At 33.2% G+C, this 24771-nt stretch overlaps 1 protein-coding gene across 1 annotated transcript; it reads right to left on the reverse strand.

Annotated features, from left to right (window-relative positions):
- Window positions 1–6181: 6181 nt before the first annotated feature.
- On the reverse strand, window positions 6182–23078 carry LOC110108253. Its single transcript, XM_020838816.2, has 5 exons — window positions 22852–23078; window positions 20815–20887; window positions 17292–17356; window positions 7405–7514; window positions 6182–6613 (listed from the first exon to the last, which is right to left on the reverse strand). The coding sequence occupies exons 1-5, from the start codon at window positions 23026–23028 to the stop codon at window positions 6415–6417; spliced, it is 624 nt and encodes a 207-aa protein (XP_020694475.1). The 5' UTR covers window positions 23029–23078; the 3' UTR covers window positions 6182–6414.
- Between the last annotated feature and the right edge of the window lie 1693 nt (window positions 23079–24771).

Here is a 24771-nt window from a genome sequence, read left to right on the forward strand (position 1 = left end):
AAGTCATTAAGAAGAGTACACATTTTAGATATCATGAGTTTATTGTTAAGAGTGATGGTAAAATAGATGGGGATATTATTAGCAAAGTTGGATGGTTGAAGTGAATGAATGCATCAGGCTTGTAGTATGATAGAAAAGTCTCCCTCAAACTTAAGGAAAAATTAAATATGATGGTGGTGAGACATGTAATGCTTTAAGGTGCAGAATGTTGGCCATTAAAATAGAAGCATAATATTTAGTTAAGTGTCGCAAAGTTGAGGATGCTCAGGTGGATGAGTGGATATACTCTTAGAGATAAGATGTGAAATTAGTACATATGTGAAAATGTTTTAGTAGCTCCAACGGAAGATAAGATTAGAGTGAGTCGCCTTAAATGATTTGGTCACATAAAACAGTGGCATTCTTATGACTAGGTTAGGAAAGTAGATGTATTAGATTTGGCTTATGTGAAGAAAGATAAAGGTAGACTTAAAAAGACTTGGTTATAGATAGAAATGACGTTTCTTTATTAGATTTAAATGAGAATTTGACTCTTAACAGGATAAAATAGAGGAAAAATGATTCATGTAGTTGACCCACGTAGTGCGATAAAGGCTTGATGTTATAATTGTTGTTGTTGTTATATTATATTCATCTTTGCAATAAGAGCAATAATTTCTTCGTAGTTAATTCTTTAAGCTTGAGTGTATCATTTGGATACCAAACTTGCTTTATACGATTTTAGGCTTCCATTTGCTCTTTATTTTACATCAACAACAACAATAAACTTTCATTCCACTACATGGGGTCGGCTACATGAACATTTTTTTTTCTCTATTTCATCCAACTAAGAGTCAAATTCATTTAAATTTAATAAAAAAAAATCATTTTTAATATTTTCTAGCCAAATGTTTTTAGGTCTACCGATACTTTTCTTAACATGGGCCAAATCTAATCTATTCTCTTAATTGGGTCATCGAAAAGCTGGTGCTTTATGTGTTCAAATCATATAAGGTGACTTTGTCTAATCTTATTTGCCACTATATAAAGCTACTCTACCCCTTTCACGTACATACTCATTTCTCATTGTCTCTAAGAGTGAAGCCACTCATCCACCTTAGCATCCTCATCTCTGCAACACTTAACTTTATGTTTCTCTTGTTTAAAAAAAAATATCATTTTTATCATACTATTTTCTTCCATTTTGATAGTACAATGACCTTGCAAGTGATTTTTTTTTTTTTAAAGCATTCATCTCTCTCGTGACATCCTTCCAATTATTTTTTCAAGTACCTCAAATAGAGCTTAAGGTATTGCGATGGAATTAGAGCTGATTTTGTATAGAGGTCTTTATGGGTAGAAGAAAATTTTTGAAAAAAAAATGTTTACAAAGAAATGGGATACATAGGAGAATGTGATTCTTACTTGATAACGATTTTGAATTTTGAGCTTGCTGAATGTTTTGGCTGATGTTCTCCCCTTGAAGATGAGTTTGATTGACAAAATTTTGTTTTTCATCAAAAGTGACAATCTTTAAAGTAAAAAATTTTAGGTAGGATGATTACACTTATAACCTTTCTAAGTGAAGGATTACTCAATAAAGACACATTTGAAAGCACTATGATCAAGTTTAACCCCATGTTATATATGCATGTGGACATATGAAATAAATCACCAAATTTTTAGAGGAAGTTATTTACAGAGAAGAATTCAGTCGATAGCTTATAAGACTTTTTAAACCAACCACTCTTGATGGTGTTCTATTGATTGGATACATGACAGTTCGAATAACTTCTCCCCAATATATTTTTGTCATTTGACTCTAGAAGAGAATAGTCCTGGTAACTCTTAGAATATGAAATTTTTTTCTTTTTGCAACTCTATTTTGTTGGTGAATATCAAAATAGGATGATTGGCAGATGATCTCTTATTTTTAGAAGAAATATGATAACGTGTTATTAAAATAATCACAAGCATTATATACATTGATTTACGCATTAAATTATTTGTTGTATCTAAACAATAAATACGAGAAAATTAATGCCGACATCAAATTTTAATTTTATAAGTCATACTCATGTCATTCAAGTGTAATCATCAATGAATGTAATAAATACTATAATTTCAAAAATGCTGGGGATTTTGGAATGTTCCCAAATGTTAGAATGAAATATTAGAAAATGAGCAGAAGATCTAGATAATAGAATCACTTTTAAGAAAAATAACATGATAATATTTGACAATTTAATAAGTATTATAATAATTTTTCTTAATATTTATATTTATACAAAATAAAAAAGAGAAGGATGGATATTTTATACAGTTTTGAAAAATGGATTCTCTAGTTTTTATCTTTTGTGATGAACATAACAATAAGTTTCCATCTTCAAGAAGATATAACCCATCATTTTCTCTAGCTTGCCCAATCATCTTCCTAATTGTGGGTCCCTAAACAATAAACAATGATTAGCAAAATAGGTCATCTTGCAATTATGATAAAAAATTTATAGCAATATAAGAAACATACATTATATTACTATGGGTAAATATGGAGAAAATTAAAATATTTTCTTAACATACAACAGTATATAAAGAATCATCAACCATTTTTTATTTTTTATTATTAGATAAAGATTTATAGGTTTGAAAGAAGATGGTAAGGTTGATCATGTTGTTAATAGCTCTTGAATCTATGATTCAGGTGTGAGAGAAATTTTTAAAACACTTAAAATATAAGAGTTAGAAATCATACTATTTTGAGCTAAAGAATATGATAGATATTTTTTTTAGAAAGTTATGAAATTTCTTGAATTTATCAATTGCTTTTGAATTAAGCCCTTCTAATTATATAAGGTAGGCATGCCTTTGTTGATAACATTTATTTCCATCATAGCTTGAGGGTTTTTGTGAAGTTTCGAGCATTTTTATATGTGCCCTTTCTTTTTATATTAATTGCATCACAAAATATTTTTAGAAGAGGACTTTTATGCTTCTTTACATAAAGAGTTTTTTTTAAAGCAAATTAAAAAATTCAATTAAACGAAATTGATACAGTACAATACCACAATGGGACCACATCAATAAAATTACAATCGAAGAAAAATAATAGGCAGCAGTAGCAAAACAAACTGATAGTTAGATTGAGAAAATCGAAAAAAAAAAAATTAGACTCAGACTGTCACCGAATTGCCAGGGAGGGGCCATCCATGGAAGACAATGAAATCCAAACCGAGAAGCAGCCAAGAACACCAAAACGAGCCACCCAGGTTGCCAACCAACCTTGGCCATCCAAGGCGCATGTAGCATAACTGCTTCCTCATCGGCCAATCCGATTCCAACCCAACATCACAACCAAAGCAACGAAGAGCGGAATAAAAACAAATGGCACATACAAAAAGCTTCCAAAAGAAGAAAATCATTTCTTCTTGAATTTCCTTTTACGTTGTGAAACAAACTTATCGAGCAAGCTCGTTTCGAGGTTGGTATTAATAAAATCATCCCCACTAGCAACGATATGTCATCATGCAACCAATCACATTGCCACCGAACAAAATCTCTAGCAAGATGGGTGAATAAATTAGCATTTGGAATGACAAAAATAGACACATTCACTAGAGGCACCTCAACACCTGCCTCCCCAACAATACCCAAAGCTTCTTCACCACTATCAACTAAAGAGGCAGACTTATGAACAGATAAATCCGCATCATCTGCATAACTAGGACTATCACTAAGATTCATGCAACAATTAATATCATATATTGCCACAAGGGCAGGAGCCACACTTGGAGAAACAACAGCATCCATGGCACCATAAACCACCAATTCCCCATTAACAATAGGAGAAACTAGAAAAAACTACAACAGCAGGGGCATGAGCTGCAGGGGAAAGATCCGGAGAAGACTGAACCAACCCAACATTAACAGCTTGGATATGGAAATCCAGCACAGTAACCGAATATACCAAAATAACATGAGACCCTCCCATAGAAGGCAAAACAAGAGAAACAACAACAGGAGTAACAGGAGAATTAGAAGGCACGGGTAATCCAACATCCAAATTCACAGCTAAATCATGCACAGTAGAATCCTCACAGACAATGCCATCAGGAGCCACAACCACAGGGTCAGACGGAACCACCACAGTGCCAGGAAGCACATGAGCAACTTCCCCACCCTCACCCATCATATTATTAACTATAAGAGTAGACGGAGGCAAAGCAAAAGAGTCAAGGCGAGGGTGCAAAATACTACATTCAGCCTTCGAATGTGCTAAAGAGAAACAGTCGAACAATACTCAGGGAAATCTTCCAGAACCACAGATTGTACATATCCTATGTTATCTGAGCCAATCCAAATTTTATCAGGATAATGTTTGGTCACATCCAGTTCAACCAAAATGCGAGCAACAGAAGGACGTGAACCCGAGGAGGTCTCATTATCAATCTTTAAGGGTTTACCAAACATAGAGCATAAGCCATGAAGAATACTCGAGGCAAACAGATGAGGCCGAAGATTAGGGAAAGATATCCAAATTATGATAACATGCGATTCAACCTCAATGTCCAAAGTAGGAGTCCATTTAATCAATTTCATATAGCAATTACTCACAAAATAAGACTTATAAGCAAAAATCCTATAGTAACCTAAATTGTTAAAGAGTTTAGTCAACACATTATGTTGGTAAGAACAATAACAGAATAATCGCCATTGAGCTTGAGGTTGAAGAAGAAATTCCTAATAGCATCAAGAGAAGGCCTTCGGCCAGGGAATTTTCTCACAATGGCAAATTCAAAAGGAGCGGCAAGAGACAGGATTTTCGCCATAAAACCAAACAGACCGCAAACGATAGAAAATGAAAACAAGAAGAAGAAGAGGAAGAAGGAACTTCCCTGAAGCACACGATGAGCAGCGCCCATCGAGAGAGGCGAAGAAGAGGCCGCAAGGGGCGGCTAGGGCGAAGCCCTAGCACACCCCAGAGAGAGAGAGAGAGAACCATCGGGAGAGGGAGGTGCTTTTTTTATACTTGCTAATATATTTGCTCTTTTATACATGATGGATTTAAAATTTTAATTAAGCGATTAAACTTTACATAAAGAGTTTGTAACAATAAGTCCTCTATCTTAGGGTGCAATGGTTATTATAACAAAGGTTTGTGCAACCAAAAAGCCAGGCATTATAATCTTCTTTTTTTTTTTCTTCTTTTTTGGCTCGTATGAGAGAAAAAAAATCTCATTTATTAATGATATATATTTTTTTGCTTAAGATTTAAACAATAATTTAATCGAAGCCACTATCAAATCTTGTAAAAAAACTTATATCTTTTTAGAAATTGTTTTGGAATTATCATATCACCATAGCATGTCATCTTATCTTGAAATCTTGATAATAATATAAATCAAGTCAATAATTTTCATTGCATTTAAGTAATTAATAACATGAAAATTACTTTACTTAATTGTTATGTGACTTCTTTCTATTGTACTAGAGAGAATTTAAAAAAAAAAAAGGCCTACATGGCATCCATACACTGTAGGTAATAATCTCTCAAATTTTAAATAGCATCATTTGAGCTCCATAATACCATAAAACAACCATGCAACAATATTTGACACGGCCCAGAAACCCAACCCAAAAATTTTAGGTTAGGGTCAACCCAGACTCAAAATGAGTCGAATTCGGTTTCAACAAATTGACCCATTTCAAAAATCGGGTCAAGTTTGGATTGATATGAAAACTCAAAATTGACTCATTTTGACACGAAAATTCGATATTGACCAATTTTATACCATAAAATCAGAGATTGACCCATTTTTTAACCCAAAAACTGACAAACTTTGTTCAGCCCCGAGTCTTTCAGGTAATGTTTAGTTGACCCATACCAAAAATTGGCCATGTTTGGGTTCGAAAAAATCAATCCGTTTGCAAAAACAGGTCAGGTTTGGGTTAATCCGAATAATGCCCAGTCAATTCCGGATTCAACCTGAACCTAACCCATGACCCGAAATTGACACCCCTACCTATAAGAACTACGAACTGGAAGCAGTATTTAAAGAAAATTGCACGCATCAACAGTTTCTCAATCTTCATATAAAAAATAAAAGCTCCATGCATTGATATGCCTTCTTTTTATGATTATATTCAGTAAAATTATTTTCCCACATAAACATTCATACAAGTAGCTTAGTTCCATAGATAAAGCTGAAACAATGAAAAAATGTCTGCTATTATAATGCATGAAGCAGCCGATATCATTGATAACTTGAGATAATTATAAAACGAAGAAAACACACACACCAATATCATTTCAAATCTGGTATGGGAAGACCTCAATGGCACAAGATTTCAAAAACTATATAAACATTTTCTTCTTATATCTTTACAACACCAGATAGGGAGCTCTCGTATCAAGAACTTAGGAAGATTGATTTATTATTAGCTTGGAACAGAGGTTGCAGAAGTGTTTCCAGTGAGCTCTACAGTGTTATTGAGAGAGGGTTTTTTCCTGAACCTTACAAAAGGGCTTCTCAAACTTTGCCATCCACGAGATTTCACTTGGCCCAGTTGTTTGAGCTGCTCCCTTCTAAATTTTCTGTTCGCAAACCACAAACCACCTCGCCAGCCAAGTCCATATCTGCTTTGAAATTGTGCAAAACAAATAAGCTTTAGTATAACATGAACTTTAGCTGCCTTTTTATAAGAAAAAACTGCTATAGTAAGCTATTATAAGCTAAGAACAATCGTTTATAGATGCAGATTAGGAATCGGAAATAATGATAATGCAGGTAACAAACCAAAGCCCTGCATTGGGTACCCATACCCACACCCACCCATGTACCCACCCATGAGTGGGTATGGGTATGCCCATGACATTGGGTATGGGTGGGTACATGGGTATGCCAATGACATTGTGGGTGGATATGGGTGGGTACTCAACATCGGGGGATAAATCAATTTACATTGCTAATCACTGTATATCTTATATTACTACAATCCTTACTGCGTAGTATGCATCACTTAACCATGTTGCGACTGCGATAAATTTTGATATGCGGGTAGAAAAGTTTGCAATCAGAGCAAAGGGCAACAAGCCTCAAGGCCATCAATCAGTGGTAGACTGTGTTCAAAAAATATGGAAAGTGAGTGGGTATAGGTGGGTAAAGCATCCCGAAAGTCACAATGGGTGGGCGTGGGTGGGCTAAGCCCGTCTGAGTAAAGCATGGGTACCCAACCAGGACTCTATATAGGGCTTTGTAACAAACCCAACATCCTTCAAGAAAATAAATTTAGCAAATTGTAACACTTGTTGCTGTAGATTTAGCAAATCCAGAATTAACCTCAAACGTAATTCATAATGGGGATGATTCACAAAAACAGGATAAAAAGAAGTAAAGCTCAAAGAGTTACTATAAAGATGAAACAAACCCAACAATCAAGGAAGTCCCAGCAGTGGCAATGCAAGCTGTGGTGCTAACATTGTCTGCACCGACAATTCTTTTGATTTCTTCGCGTTCAACATTGTAGTTTTTCATCATCTGTTCATAAGAAAATATGGCCCTATTAAACATAGACCTGAGATGAAACAGAATTTATAAAAACAAATAACAATTTGAGATCATTTTCATGATCCGACAACAATGCAATGTAGAGAAGGAAGATATAAAAAGTGTTCTTACAAAAAATCATCTAGGGCTCTGTTTAGCATTGTTAAAAAAAAATCATAATATGAGGGATTATTATCTGAAGTCGGAAAAATTATAGGTGTTTTTTAACAAATTACCAAGAAACTGATATGAGGGATTGAGCAACTGAAATAAATATTGTTATGAATCGTATATAACTTAATATGAAAGTAATTTTAATCAGCCTATAATTAAATAAAATTATTTTTTATGAAATAGAATATATAAACTTCATAGAAGTATTTTTCTATGAATCTATCTAAACACATTATAAAAAAAGTTTGTCTTTACTGATTTATGCATCTAATTTCTTTCTTACAACTAAAGCAGACGCCCTGAAAGTATTTCTATTGTTCAAGCAATAAGCAACATAAGCATTATTACCAAATTGATCCTAAAGATCATGCCCAGGGAAAAAAATAAAATAAATAAATGAGAAATATTGAGACATACATGTAATGACCATATAATCACAGATTGTGAAAATCAAGTCCCTTTCTATCTTATAGGTCATGTCGTGTATTTTCAAATTTATGATAAGATAAAATTAGTAAATGGTTGAGAGAGAGAGAGAGAGAGGGACCATATTTATCAAAATCTATAAAAATTTTCAGGTGCCAGTTATATTTACAGAAGGAACCATTCAAGTCAAAAGTCAAACTTCTAGAGAATGAAAGTCAAAAATAGCCTTTTCTTCCCTCCCAGTCTCCCACTATCTTTTTCAGCCCCATCCTATTATCCTCACATTCAACACCAAATCACCACAAAAGAAAAAGAAAAAGAAAAAATGAGGGTAGATGGTGTAGGGAAACCTTAGTGATATGAATTTAAATTAAAACATTCAAAAGCACCATCGCCTCCCTTTTAAAATACTAACCAAAATCAATTATTACAACTAGCAAAGACATGTATTATCACTGGTCAAAATATTTATCGATAAGACATTTAAGCCTCAGCTACATGAATCTTTTTTTTTTTCCATTGTAACATGTTAAGTGTAAAATTCTCATTTAAATCTAATAAAAAAAGATCATTTCTAATATTTTCAAAACAAATCTTTTCTAATATATTTTTAGTATGACCACAAAATCCTCATTACATACTCAATTATCATAATTTTTTTTACTCAATTATTATAGTAGATGATTTTGATGGATGACTCTACAGATTTTTTTTTCTTTATTAAAAATTATTTCTTATTTCTATATAAATTATTCTATAATTTTAATTAGTATTCTAATTTAAATTTTATTCATAGATACATAATTTTAATTATTTTTAAATTAAATATGATTGATAACATTTTTTAATAATTAATAATGTTTATCTTTGTGATTTAACCAATTTGATTTAATTCACAATTATTTTAACGAACCAAATTCATAAATTCCAACAGTTTAGAAAGCAAAACTAACATTTACCAAACATTAATCTACTTGACATCACAACACAACACTACAACACCAGACAACACTGCCACATGATGCCTTAAATTGCATGATAAAACATTTATTTCCATGAACACTCTTAATCACCACTTGAAATGTATTAGATTTGGCAAGCTGTCTAAAAAGTAAAAACAATCAAATTATCATTCATAGAAATAAATTACTTAATTAAATTATTTTTAGGGAAACAAGTGCTGGCATAAACATTTCGATTGAAATCACAGTAATTACACATTTTTATGCAGTGTGAACATATTATATAAAGCGAGGAACTGGGGGAACGAGAAAAAGGGGGAGAGTAGGGTTTTGGGACTTCCTCTTTTATTTTCTCTTCCTTTAATGAAAGAACTGGGAGATCAAAGAAGAGTTGGTCAGTAAAATTGAAAGCCTAAAGAAAAGTAGACCAAGAACAAGAAGACCATGTTTGGTGAGGGTAAAAAAATGGTAGACAGGTGGCGAGGGCAATTTAAAAAACAAAGGTTGGAATTTTTATTTCGAACAGCACAGATATAGGTTTGATGCAATATTAAAGATGACATGAATCACCTAACCCAAAAACATTAAATATCAATCTTTATGCTAGCAATTTATCCCATGCAAATACATGGAGTGAGAAAAACATAAAATTTTTATAATAAACAATGGAAATATATAATATTTTCTTTTATTATCTAAATATAGTTTGCACATAAAAAAATTATTAGCATATTTAAATATTTAATTATAGGATATGATTAGTTTGGAATTTGGAAAGCCATCGTGACTGTTTTCACATAGTCACTCCACAAAAGATTAGTCATGTTGCAAAGTTTTACAGTAAATTCATGCATGCGTGTACCTCCTCCTATCAACAATCAAATCGATTTTAATATCGCATTTTTTATAAAAAAAGTTAATCTAAATAAATAATTTATATTCTTTATTGGCAATTAGTGAGAGATAAAATTTATTAAATAACACAGAAATTATAAAAAATTTTACATAGATCTAGGCTGAAACATTAACCCTGCAAAACTAATTCATTTTGTTAGAGCAACTGATTTTTGAACAATTCCAACAATATGAAATACAATTTTATACAAATTGATAAACATTTAATTTTATTAAATAAAAAATATCTCTATATTTTAAAAGATAAATAAAATATATAATTTTTTGAAATAAGGAAAAAAATTAGCATTACCATGACAAATTATAAATCTTTGTAGGAAACAATTAAATTTAATACAATAAAAAAAGTTAAGTTTAAAAAAGATAAATAAAATATATGTTTGTCAATGAAATGTAGGCTATGAATTAACATTGTAAAATAATGTTTTGAAAATGCCATGGAAATTATTGATAGCAATTTTTTTATTTTAAGATTTGTGCAAAAAAAAAAAAAAGATGTCTTCTGATTAAGTAAATTGGGTTTCAAGCAAACCATTAAAATAGGCCTAGGATAATCGAAGTAGATCCAAAAAGACAAATAGACTATATTTTGATGTTTCGTTAGACCCATTCCATCAACTGCCAAATTAGTATATATATCCTTTTGATGGTAATTTTTTAATGATATCTTCTAGGATGAATTATTATAACTATTTAGTATTGATCATCAATTTTTTTTTCATCGACTAAGAAAATAAAACTTTTTAGTTCAAACTATGAACCTAATTTCTATTGTTCTGGATGCGGTTATTTAAATAATAGTTATGGTTACTATTTCTTTGAATATGGATGCTAAAATAATAAATTTGATGATTCAAAGTCAAATTTGAACTACGAAAATAAATTTATGACTTAGTCGACTTTAAAAATAGAAGTGGTCAACTGTAGGACCTACGGTAACGCTCCCATCTTCCATCAAGTTTTTATGAGGGATAAATACAACTTATTTTGAAAATTACAAAAATATATGCATAATTAATTTAAACGAATTGCTTCAAATTTTAGAGAGACGGATGAACCTATTAGACCGGTCCAGTGGACCGATCCAGCCGGTCCACGCAGGACCGGCTCAGACGCGAACAGGGCGGAAATTTTCCGCCCGCTGGGATGCCGAGCGAGCTGCACACCATGCGGGAGCCAAATAGGAAAGATATTTTGGGGAATTAAGAGGGAAATTTAAATTTAAGGATTGTTTAGGGAATTCCTTTTGATTTGTATGCATTAAATAGTTTGTTTTCCTAGGGTTTGGGGATCTTGAATTTGGTTGAAATTTGAGATCTCTTAGATTTAGGTTTTCTTTGGGCTCTAGTGGCGTCTAGAGATTTATGATAGATCGATCCTCCTCTCAAATTGAGGATCAAGTGTATCTTGCTATTTTTCGTGTTCCTTTCATCAAATAATACCAATTATCTACTATTTTTTGTGATTTTATATGGATTTTTGTGAAGAATTCTCGCTGTTCTCTGAAGTTTGATAGAAAATACTTGAGATCTACAAGTTTTCCTATCATAACCCTAGATGGGCCAAAATACCTAATGCAACAATAGACTAATAAAAATAGACTAATAATGCTTAATTAAAAAAAAATTTAAAAAAAAAAACAAAAAAGACAAATAAACTATCCATGTGACTTCTTTTCCCAGGTGAATCAAAAAGCTTATACTGACAAAAATAATGCTAAAATATAGTATCTAGGTGATGTGATACTGAAAAATCAAGGTGAAGCTCTCTAGTTTACTATACATACACTACATATCTTTACATATATTTTTTAATTAAAATTTCATAGTACAAATAATATTTAATTTTTATCTATTATTTTTTTCATTTTATTTAATTATATAATATAAAAAATTAATTTATTTTAGTTTTTATCTATTTTCTAATAATAAATAAAATTTATAGATATAATTTTATAATGTAAATTTTATATACTTTCCATAGGTACAAATTATATTTAAATATATAACATAAATTAGAAATTATATATATTAAATTTAAAAATATATATGTAAACTAATTTTACATTAAATATGAATTATATTATTTAGAAAGTGTAATTTTAAACTTCCAACTCATTCTTAATTTGCATAATTTATGTGTAAGATAGGATGGGTTTGTATTTAAGTTTAAGGTTAGATTGTCATATTATATATTAATTTTATAATTTTTAATAATATTTATTATTATTACATCATCAAGTTCCGTGAACCTCTTTCTTTCGATTTGATTTTCACAATCTGATTCTGCTGTCATCATCAAAAGAATCATAGAAGGTATGAACTTGGATTTCTTTTTTTAAGGTAATGTATTAAGAAAGAAAGTAAAATATGAAATGTTCTAATGAAATACTTGAAAAAACCTGAAAAATGAGAACAGATAACATTTGTAGTAGAATTGATGAGGACATCAGTTAGAGATTTCAACATGTGCATCGTCGACATAGTCGTGGATCGACGGCTATGATTATAGAGTCTGTATTTTTGATGTAATTTTGTTTTTATGTTTTATGTTTCATTTAAGTTTTCTCATTTTACCCCATGGGAAGTGAGTCTATGTTGTAGCCCGGAGGCACTTTAGGTCTTTTCTGTTTTCTTCATTTAGGCCTAATTTATAGGAGTGCCTCTTGCATTGTTATGGATGATGATTATTGAGTAAAATTTCAGACTTTTTTCATGCTCAAGTTGTGAGCTCTTGAGTGGAGAGAACCTTAGGAGAGGTATATGCAAATACCCGACAGCAACCGGTGGATTCCGAGCTCTCGGTTAGTCTTTACCATTATCTATTTCTTACTCTCTCCCCCCTACCACCACCCTCTCCCTTAATTTCCCCTACCGAACCCCCCTCCCCACTCGGCCACCCCACATAGCCGCCCCTTCCCTTTGGCCCCTCTAGCCGCCGGCCTCTCCCCAAGCTTCCATGAAATTTGAATTTCAAAATTCAAAACCCTCATTCATTACATTTACCTTTATTGTGCCATTTCTAATTATGGAAATATTTTTAATCCAATTCTAATTCAAATTTTTAATTAGATGGATTAATATTCTTATTCCTTAATTAGCTAACTCATTAGGAAGCATTAAAACTCCCCCTTCCCCCCCCCCCCCCCCCAAAATCTCCCTCTCCACTAGATTGCTCGCCCTGGCCTGCTCCCCCTCTCCCCCCTCTTTAATATTTTCCCATCAAAGCCCAAGCCCTATTTGAAATTTGAATTTAATTTCAAAGTGATTCCCTCCAATTTCACTTAACCTGAAATTAAATTCAGGTTATATAATCCCAACGTTTTCTAACTCAACCCTAGCCGTCCCCCCCCCTCTCTTCCTCACGCCGTCCCAACCTCCTCCCCTCTACCCAAGCCACCGGCCTCCCTTTCTACCTGCCACCTCCTCTCCCACTTCTTCCCCACTTGTACTCTCTCATATCTCACGGCAAGCATGTATGACCGATCTGGAAGTTGATCACGGGCTTATTCTCAATTCTCAAGTGGACATTGACGTCATCTAATCACCATTCTTTGATCCTGGATTTGGATCTGAAGCATCGTCAAGGAATATGTTGATCGTATCCTCTTCCACTTAGCAGACGTCATCGACGAACAAAGACCTATTGGAGAGTGGAAGATCACCGGACGACCACCCATTCCTCCAACTCTGACTCCTTCCTCGGCGATTAGCACCCTTGGCATCGCATGTCTTCTAGTGGTGTCTCTAAGTTTGCTTGCAACCTTCTTCCGCTAAAAGAACTCCAATTATGAGTGTGAGTGAGAGATTACCCAAGGTGAATGATCAACTTATTAAACTGTGGATTCATGTTAACTTCGTCATTAGCTTATTCATTTATGATATTGTTGTTTTGCAAGTATCCTAGTAATCTCTATTGTAATCGCTTTCCAATACTTAGTCCTTTCATAGAATTTTCTAAGATCTAACTTGAAAAGCATCCGTTTATTTTTAGCCAATAAAAGTTTGCATTTTATTAATTTCTTAAAAGCAATTCTTGTTCATCATCATTGTTTCACATCAAGAACTCCTTGAGAGATTTTTAAGGCACGTGGATAAGAAAAAATGAAGTAAAATTTTCTTTGGAATAATTTCTACATAATGAAAATAATATCTTCTTTACTTTTATTACTTTTCTAACATAATCACTACTATAAAAATTTTTTGTAGCACCATTCACTAAAATTAAACTTGTATTAGGATCAAGAATGGTGGTAATGGATAAATTGATGTTGAAATTTAGTTGTGCAGATTGAAATAAGTCCAAAGTTGAAGAGGAAACAAAAAATGCATTGGAGTTTAATGCCAACGAAAAGGAGAAGAGAGAATATTGTTCAAGATCAATAAAAAATACGAAGGATTTGCTAATGATGATTAAAAAGGAATGCTTGTTGATTTGTTAAAAGAAGCTAAAAGGGACAAAAAATAAAGGCAAATCGCTAACATCTTTTTGCCAATTAGAAACATTTTGTTGGATTGTTGTGTAATTGTTAAGCACCAATACATTCCTTTGGATGCAAACAATAAAAAACAAGAAGAATATTGGATCCATAAATCAGAAGAATAAGTTCAAGAGTATAAAAATTCCAACAAGACAACAATTCAAAGTTTATAGTGTAAACATGGTAAAAAAAACGGTCTAAGGACTGTACCAACTTATGGTTTTATTAGAAATAAACCTATAACACTAGGCTTATTTTTGTAAACAAGTTTATTATTATTTTAGACAGCTAACCCCCTTTCTTTTCACTTGTATAAACCTATAAATAAACCCCTTGTTGTAATTGAAGTTATGGAAAAGAAATTTTATTTTTCTGTCCCTCTTGTTTTCTTTTTCCTCTTCTTCCTTTAGGAGTCTCCACCTACTCAAACGGTATCATATCCTTCTTGATTCAATCAAGAAGCACATAAAATTGGTGCTCTTGTTGAGACCTCACTCCTCCGTCCATCCAAAACCAAAGTAAAATCAATGGCCCATCATCTCCCTCCACCAGCTCACCCCACAAGCCAATCCCCTGACCGCAAACAACAGGTTTCCATAACCTACCGCAAGAAGCAGCCCCTCACATGCCGCAAGAAGCAGATCGCTTGGTTGCAGTTGCCCGCACACCCAAGACCAGCCAACTCCGCTTAGAGTGTAGTTGGCCAATCCTTGGCAAACCCAACTTCATATGACAGCAAAGCTTCAGCAACCCACGCACTCCTGAGGATCAAAATCTTCACACCTACTTTTTCTTTATTGTTTTTACTTTCAAGAACTGAAATTTTCTTTTCAAGAAATTAAATATTTTGTCTGCCATCTAGATTCTTTAATTCTTCATTCAAAATGAAGAATGAAGACTTGTCCAAAGCATTACGTACCATGCAGTCCACTCATGAGTCACAATTTTTGAAAATTCAAAAATATTTACAACAAGCATGTGCTCAATTTGCTTTTATCGGGACAACATTACAACAATTTCAAGGCTTTATTGACTCCGTTGACAAGCATCTTGACAGCCTCTATGTGGACCGTCCACCTTCTTCTCATCAAGTACCTCCACCATCCACCGAGAATCTGGGATCGACTACCCAATTTCCATCTCCTCAATACTCTTCGGCCAAAGCAGGTTTACCTTTTCTTAAATATATTAAAAATGAACTTCTTCGTTTTAACAGATCTGATGTGGAAACTTGGATCTTTAAACCACAAGTATATTTCGATTTTCATAATATTTCATATTACCACCGTGTAAGAATTGCTCATTTCATCTTGAAGGATCCGCGACTACATGGTATAATCAATGGATTCGCATGAAAGGCCAAACTCCTTGGCCCGAATTCAGGATAGCATTATAACAACGGTTTAGCATCTTTTCCTATAAAGATTTACATGATTATTTATTTAAATAACTTGGCAAGCATCTATTCTTGAATACCAAACAATTTTTGAAAACCTTGCATTTAAAATTCCAAATCTTTCAGAATATACTCTTATTAGTTATTTCATATCTAGTTTCAAACAAGAATTGCGTAGAGAGCTCTTATTAGCCAAACTCATTACTCTTTTAGATGCCATGGATTAAGCTCACCGTCACGAATTCAAATTTCAAGATTTTCTAGCACTTCCTTATCACACTGGCAAAAATCATTTCCACCCCTCATCCCAAACAAAGCTACCCACCCCTCTATGCCTATAGGCCAAGCATCTACCCACACTTCCCACCAAATTCCTCCTCAAAACTCCCCAATCTACCCATCCACAAGCTTTCCCTTTTGTAAATTCAATTTCTTCATGAGAAAGACTTTTGTTTTAATTGTGATTCAAAGTTTAGCCCTCAACACAGTTGCTCTAATAAATTTTATCTTTTGATGGACATTGATGATTCTGACACGACAGATGATAACCAACATTCTTCTAATGACCTTGATTCACAAGATTATTTCGGAAATAAATTTAAATGCTCTAGCCAGACAATTTAATACACGTTCTTTTCGTTTAACCGACCATATTAATAAGCATAATGTCTATATTTTGATTGATAGCAGTAGCACTCATAACTTTATTCAAGATAACATCATTACCCAACTTGACTTTCACCCCGAACCAATTAAACAATTTGATATTTCCGATGGCAATGACAATTTACTTCTTTGCAATTCAAAATGTTTCAAGTTTCAATAAACGTACAAGGGTATCTAGTCATTTTAGATTTATTTATTCTGTCTATGAAAGGGGTTGATATTGTTTTAGGCTCAGTTTTACATAATTACTAAGACCTCACCATACAATTTACTGATCAAAACTGTAACATCATTCTTTATGAGGAACCACAATTAATTGTTGATTATATATCTTTGTATCAATTTCGTGCTTTAATATCACATCCTCCATCGATAATTTTTTTTCCTTTCATTCTCATCTTCTGTTTAATGACAGTTAGCCTTCCAAAACTCCTAACGAAACACTTACATCCATCACTAAGACTTTACCTAATTTTATTGCCAATTATTACTACAATTTAAAAAATTATTTGCCTTATGCTATATTCAATATGAATATTATTTACTTAGCAATTCGTCCAGTTCCACCGCTCATTACCTCCATCAAACCACCAACACCAAGTCTTGGCTATGCTACTATTCACAAGGCAGTTCTATGGTTCAATATTCAGTGACAAAACCGAAGGATAGTATAAGTTGTTTAATAGTAAATTTAATATATTCATAAAAAAAGGAGTTAACAAAGTTGACAAATTTAAGCCAGCACTCACCGCTTTTTCAATTGACTCGAGCCTCCTTTCTACATTTGAATGATGATGCTGGCGCAAAGAATAACCTGTAAATCAATTTGGAATTTGAACCTATTTAAAAACTATGTATAGCAAAAAGAAACCTAAAAATTTTACCCTTATCATAAAAGAAATCAATTTATGAGCCTAAACTTATGACAATACAATGCTAGCAAGTTTATAAAAGCCTAAACAAAGACAAGCAATGAGCTAGAAATCAACCAAGAAGAAGATACCGAAAATAGAGCCCAATTGTTCATTTAACCTTCTTATAAAATCATAATGAAAATTTGGAGTCACTTGAAAACTGGAGAAGCTTGGCAATAAGATCTCAATAATGAAAATAAGATAGAAGCATTAAAATGAAAACAATAAGATATCAATAAAAGAAAAAAAAATGAAAACGTCATAATGACAAAATATTAACCAAAAAATTTAAGAAATTATGCTTGCAAGGGCAACATGAACAAGATCATGAAAGGAATTATAAATTGATCTAAAAAAAGAAATTGAGTTAACTTTAAGAAAGATATACAAAAAGATAAAGAAGTTTGGCATTTATAGGAAATTTTGACTGATTTGGTTAGCAAATAATTTTGTAAAATTCTAAGGATTGAGAGACACTTAAGCTTGCTGAAGAAGCTTATCATTACAAATCTTTGAAGACAAATAAAGAAGTTCAATATTATCATAATTATAGTAAAAAATTAAACTTATGAGTCTGTTAGACCGGTCCAGCCGGTCCACGCGGGACCGGCCGAGACACGAACGGCGGAAGTTTTCCGCCTGGCGGAGGCCGCGCTAGCCGCTCGCCTTGCGGGAGCATTTTAGGAAGCGTTTTTTAGGGTTTTGAGAGAGAAATTTGAATGTAGGGACTGTTTAGGGATTTCCTTTTGATTTGTATGCATTAAATAGTTGATTTTCTTAGGGTTTGAGGATCTGGAATTTGGCTGAAATTTGAGATCTCTTAGATTTAGGTTTCTTTGGGCTCTTGGCGTTGCCAGAGATTTGGGAGAGATCGATCCTCCTCTCGAATTGAGGATCAATTGTATCTTTGCTGTTTAATTCATCTACTAGTGAAATACAAGCTTTCCTTTGAGTTTTCTCTCAGAATTTCTCTGGATTGGTGCTTTCTTTCTGCTGTAAACAGCAGATTTCGGCTGTTTTCTGTTCTGGACAGCAATATCTTCCCTGTTTGTTCACCGATTTGGGTTAGGTTTGCTTGCGAACTCAAGTATTACCTTAGGGTTACTTGCGAACACAAGTATTTCCTATCAGAATCATAAAATAAAGTCATGGAAAAGGAGGAAACAAAGGCTAAGAATAACCCTGTCAACATAGAAATAGCAATTTGGTTTGCAATAAAAGGATCTATTATGGAGGAAATTATAGATAACTATCGAAAAAATACCGAGAATGAAAAAAATCTTTATAAGATTTTTATTAATCATGAAAATGCATATCACCAATTGCCACTAGATTTTATTTGATGAGGGCAAAGAGTTTCCAATCTTAGTAAGATGTCTTAAGAATCGCACTAAGTCCTCTGCTATAGTGAAAAAATTTGTAATTCAAAAAATTATTACATGATATGGGGCCTAAGATTAATTAAGCAGAGAGAGTGCATGATGCAAAATTCTATTGAATATTTAATTAGGTTCCTATCAATCAATACTACAACAACAACAAGCCTTTATCCCACTATTTAATTAGGTTCCTAGCAATCAATGTTGTTAAAAAAATAAATTATCCTAAGATGCTATCAGCTATGATGCACCGACACACCTCTTAAAGAGAGAATGTAGTGTCGGACACGTGTCGGACAAAACAGACACGTGTCCGATTAAAATAATGTTTAAATTTAACCCGACACGACTGGGACATGTTTCAGACACGGCTGGGACACATGTCGGCCACAAGCGACCCTCGTATCCTAATTTTTTATGATATAATCATTTTAATTATAAATATATGATATCTAATGAACTATTATGAGAGAGAACTAGAGAAGTATATAAGTAAATAGATACATTCTTTGTGATTTAGATTAAAGGATAAAGAAATATTATGGGAGAGAACTAGCGAACAAAAAAAGTAAATATATACAAAGAAAAGATATCGAATGAACTATTGCAAATCTTTTTTTTGATGAACCAGAGTTGAAAGCAATGATATTCAATGATGATGATATTAAAGGCCAAAAACAAATCTCTTAAGCTAATCCTAGTATTTGAAGATTGAATGCTTGATGTTGTAGTAAGTGGTTATTTGTTTATATTTTGTGGTTGTACTAGATATTTTATACTAAATATTTTATATTATAAGTTAGACAAATTATCATGTCATTCATTTATTATTATTTGTCATTTTTAATATGATGTTACATTAATATCTATACACTATATAAAAAAATATAATACCGTGTCCGCGTCGTACCGGTATCCTATATTTTCAAAAAAAAGCCGTGTCCCATGTCCATGTCGTGCCGTGTCTGTGTCGTGTCCGTGTCCATGCATCATAGGCTATAAGTAAGACTTTTGATTTTATTAATCAAAATAATAATAAATAAAAAAGATAATATACCTTCAAGAATTAAAGTTAGGTGACTAAAATTGAGAATCATCACAAGACCTATGCAATAAGATAAAAAAATGGAAACCTAAACATAGATATTATAATATTCTCTTAAACTGGCTATGCTGTATAAATCTATGTATGAACACTAAAGAAAGTCACAAGTTGAGTATGACAAAGGATGTGCAGTAAATCTAATAAGGATTGAGTAAGAAACAGCAGAGAATTGGTGGAAAAATATCTTATGTCAGATAGAAAAAATAATTAAACTAAGCTTAGACATAAACAATAGAGGACAGAGGTTGTGCTAATATGATGGGTATATGTTAGGCAAAAAAAAGGTGCAGACTATTGGTAAAATGGCAGTAAATTATATAAGATTATGTATAAATTAGAGTCCGATGTACTAAACAAGAATGAATGGATGATGAATCATAAAGCCAGCATAAAAGAATTTGGATAAGATTAAAGAATATGAAATAATAAATGTGTAACGCATGGTTATAAGATCAGCACATGTTCCATTTACCCTATAGTAAGTTTCTATTGTCTCACCACTTCATATTTATTCTCAAACATTTTAACAATTTTCTATAGAGCTAGATCATCAATTTCCATCAAACCAATTACCAATTAAATATGATTAACATGAATTAACAATTTGAAACTTTATCATCTTACTTGAACAAAAGTTTGATGATAATGAGTCATATGAGGAATGTAGAAAAAGGAGACGTGGATGGCAGCTGGAGCGTCTTTTAATGTGAGCAAGGGAGTAATGAATGCATGCTTGATGACTAGGAATAATCTAACTGCAAAAAGTTTTACGAATATGCTTATTGGAGCCGTTCAATTCTTCACCAGCAAGTCAAGAATCCATGTAAAATGAGAGCATTCCATAATATACATATATATACAGAATACTACTGACCTGCCCATGCAGTCAATATTGATGCTATTGATGTACCAATAGTGAAAACAACCCGATGGCTCTCAAAGACTTCCTACAAATATGACAAAAGAATAATGAAATAGCATAATATAATATAGAAAAAGGTCTTTAACTTCACTTTTAAAAAAACTTAAACATTACAGAGAAGCATTGCAAGAAAAATTGGAAAATGCCTAACAGTTAACAAAGGAACTAACGGCCAAAAACATAAATGCAATTATCTGCATCAACTCACACTACAAACAATACCAAACACCATTACAATGAAAAAACATGGTAAATTACAATTTCTTTATTCAAACTTGAGAAAATCCTCAGTTAGATGCCGCAATTTTATTTTGCTCTAATATGTTTCTACCAAGCTTGCACAGTTTGGTCTACTTTATTAATAGGACCACTAAATATGGCTGAGAGCTTAGTTCAAAGATTGCAGATCACTTGAAAATCAGTCTAAGTTTTCACTCGGACAGAGCTCTGCTAGGAACAAATGAGTTAATCCATGAGCTAAACATTTGAATCAGACTTATTTTCAATCTGATTGCAAGCCATAGGTGGATTAGCTTGATAAGACTAAAAAAAAAATTTATTAGTAATTGATTGAAAATAAATATTTTTAGATATAATTTATTAGTAATTCATATATAATTTAGTTTAGCCATATTTTAAAAAAAAAAAGGCCAACTAAACTAGGTTATGACAATGTTATTTGTGAAAAAAAAAATGGAAGATCTAGGTTTGAAACCTTCAATCCTCCTTTTTTAGCCGTTTTATCAAACTTAAATGGCTCGTATTAAAGCATTCATCACCATCCCGTACTAATTTCCATAGCTTTTTCCTCTAATTCAGCTGTTCCTTATTTTTTTCCACCAATTTTGTGGTTCTCCTCAATTATTTTTACAATTCATTCAGATCTCATTTCGGCATGTAACACTAAATATTTTTCTAGATCTCTCCTTCCTCGAATTTGTGTGGCCTGCAACAGTCAAGCTAAAGTAAAGCATCCAACTACTAAGCATCTCATAGTGGTGCCAGGGACTAAAGATGAATAGAGCCTTGCGCCACAGCTAATAGCACTAATGGGTGTACTCATATGATAGATCAAAATTAAACTTCTTTAGATAGTGAAATGAAATTTACATATGAATATCTTTGTCTCTCTTTTTTTTTATAATGTTACGAAGGAATTGACTAAATTTATCATTTTTCCAGCTCAAGGAGATCATAGTCCAAAAAAAAAGGAACTTAAAGAAAAAAACTTGTTTTTAAACACAAAGGATCAAACTGCAATTCACCATTAAAAAACATCAAATGGTCGGTCACTTCAAAAAGATTGTTGAAGTAATACCAATCTACAAGCCATGATCAGAGCCAAAACTAGTGGTTGGTAGTTTACACCCTAGGAAGCAGTTAGGTGATTGTTCCTGGTGAAAAACCTAATTCACTCACATAGGGTTTTTTGGGAAAAGGTATGTTGGAGAAAAGCACGGTGAAAAGAGTTAAGGCAATTCTACTCCCTTCTTATACAGTGTATCCTTCTTCCATTCACGTATCTCTTCATCTTCTACTAAGGTGGCTGCACAGTGAATTAGCAAAGAAAGCCCTCCGTGTAATATTCCCCAACCGCTCAAACACAAGCATCAAATCTAAAGCAACAATCGAGTTTTTTCACGACATAAGAGGCATCAATCCTCTCTAAACTTTATCGAGACTTTAACACAATTAATCAGAAAGGAGCACAATTCCACCCAACCATGTTAATCAACACAACTATTACAAACTCACAGGATAAACTACAAGGCAAGAAATCCACAAATGTTAAAAATCCAAACATATAAGATAACAGGCTACCCTAACAGAACATACATCAATGCTACCAAGCAATTCGAAATATCAACAAGACGCCAGAATTCAAAAATTGGGAGCAAAAAGATTCTAGCAACTAATAGAATAGCCCGTGACGATCAATCAAAACCATATAAATTGGGAAAAGATTACAAAAGCCGAAAAAGAGAAGACCTTAGTAGAAAAATAGGTGTCCTGAATCGCGGAAAATGAGTTGGAGGCCTTCCTTTTCAGATTGGCGGGCGCGAGGGCACGAATGAACGGACGGCTTTCAGCAGCGCCGCCGCCCAAATGATTCAGATTCAACGCTCGAAAAATCGACTTGCCAGAGCTCATCAGCCGCTGCGCCATCACCTCATAGATTGCAGAAACGACGAGCGAGAGACCAGAAGAAGTGTTTCTCCATATCTTGCCTCGAAAGATCTCTCCACACACTTACGAACTCATTTCATATTTATTTTTTAAAAAGGGAGTAAAAAGCTGTAAAATTGGAAAATTTGGCATTATGAAATAATTGTGGCAAAAAATAGAAATATAAATTTATTTTTTCTTGCACTTATTACATAAAAATATAATAATTAAAAAATTCTTTTAGTAAAATATTAGATGAGAATATCAAGAGCCAGAGTTTTTTTTTCTTAAGACGAATGTACAGAAGTTTGAAATTTACATATTTTTCAAGATGAATTTTTTAATAGTTCTGTTTTTTTTTTTTTCATAAAACAGAATACTTCTTTTAATGTAAAATGTTGTGAAATTGCAAAAAAAAAATGTTCTTATCTAAGATTTTTGTAAAGAAGCCTGAAAATTTTCTTTTTTACAAGCTATTTTGAAATTATGTAAATAGTATTTGTTATTTTTTAATGCTTTCTTCGTTTTGGCAAAATCAAATTATGTGCTTGGACATGTTTTATAATATTAAATTTGGATTCCAAAAGCAAGCCCATTTATTTGTTGGTTGTACCCACTTAGAGCAAGTTCTTTCATCATCTGTAATCTAAAGTCCAAATTTTTTTAACAAGATTGGACATAATTTATAATATAAATAGATGAAAGAATTTATCATAAAAACGTATATATAGGTGTGCACATGATGTGTAATTTTTATTTATTATTATTGCGTCATGGAACATTCGAGGCGATAGAAAGATTGAGAGCTTAACGTCTTAGTTTGTACGAAAATCCAACACACAAATAAATAAAAGAGAGGGGTGCAGTATTGATAAGACACGCCAAATTTTTTACATATAAATCACTTTAAAGGGGGAAAATCACGTGGTCGTGCTAAGTTAAAATGGTCCCATTAGTATTTGTGGTTGATTACACGTCATGTCCTTCCTTAGGGGAAGGTGTTGGTTCAATGTGAAAATCACAATACATAGTTAACTTTGAAAGAATACAGTGACATAAGAGTTGTTCTTAGGAGAGTGTTAGCCTGCTCATTTGGTTGATGGGGCCATAGTCGGCAGTCGACTGTGTTCAAAGTGGATCGTAGTCGATGAACGACAGAGCTCGAAGAGGCCTTAGTTAGTGGTTGACGGAGGTCGAAGGGACCATAGTCGGTGGGAAATGGAGGTCGGTGTGGACTGTTGTCAGTAGGCGAAGGTGTTTAGAGGGATCGTAGTCGTCGAAGATGGAGGTTGGAATGAACCGTAATCGTAGTTGGCGGGTGATAGAGATCAGAGGGATCGTAAGTAAATGGATGACGGAGGTTAGAGGGACAGTAGTCAGCAGGTGATAGTGTTCAAAGGGGATCATAGTCAGCAAGTGACGGTGGTTGGAGGGACCATAGTCGGCGAGTGACGGTGTTGGAGGGACCATAGTCGGTGTGTGACGGTGGTCGGAGGGACCATTCAGTGGGCCACAAAAGGTCATAGGGTTCGTAGTCATAGTCGGAGAGTAATGAAGGTCGTTGGGACAAGTCATAGTCAGCAGGTGATAATGATCATATTGGACCATTATCGGCCAGTGACAGAGGTCGAAGAGCTGTAATCAGCTGGTGAAAGTGGTCAGAGGGGATCGTAGTCGACGGGCGTCGGTGGTTGGAATGACTGAAGTCAAAGGGCAATAGTGGTTAAAGGGGACCTATTTGGT

Source organism: Dendrobium catenatum, unplaced genomic scaffold (assembly GCF_001605985.2).
Source record: "Dendrobium catenatum unplaced genomic scaffold, ASM160598v2 fragScaff_scaffold_1090, whole genome shotgun sequence".
Taxonomy (NCBI): domain Eukaryota; kingdom Viridiplantae; phylum Streptophyta; class Magnoliopsida; order Asparagales; family Orchidaceae; genus Dendrobium; species Dendrobium catenatum.

Excerpts from the sequence above, each read along its gene's own strand:
- LOC110108253 (XM_020838816.2), bottom strand. The coding sequence starts at position 23,028 with ATGGCGCAGCGGCTGATGAGCTCTGGCAAGTCGATTTTTCGAGCGTTG. Across the intron at positions 7,515-17,291 it reads TCGAGTCAATTGAAAAAGCG|ATGATGAAAAACTACAATGT; the intron begins GTGAGTGCTGGC and ends TCTTATGAACAG. Across the intron at positions 6,614-7,404 it reads GGGACTTCCTTGATTGTTGG|ATATGGACTTGGCTGGCGAG; the intron begins GTTTGTTTCATC and ends ATTTCAAAGCAG.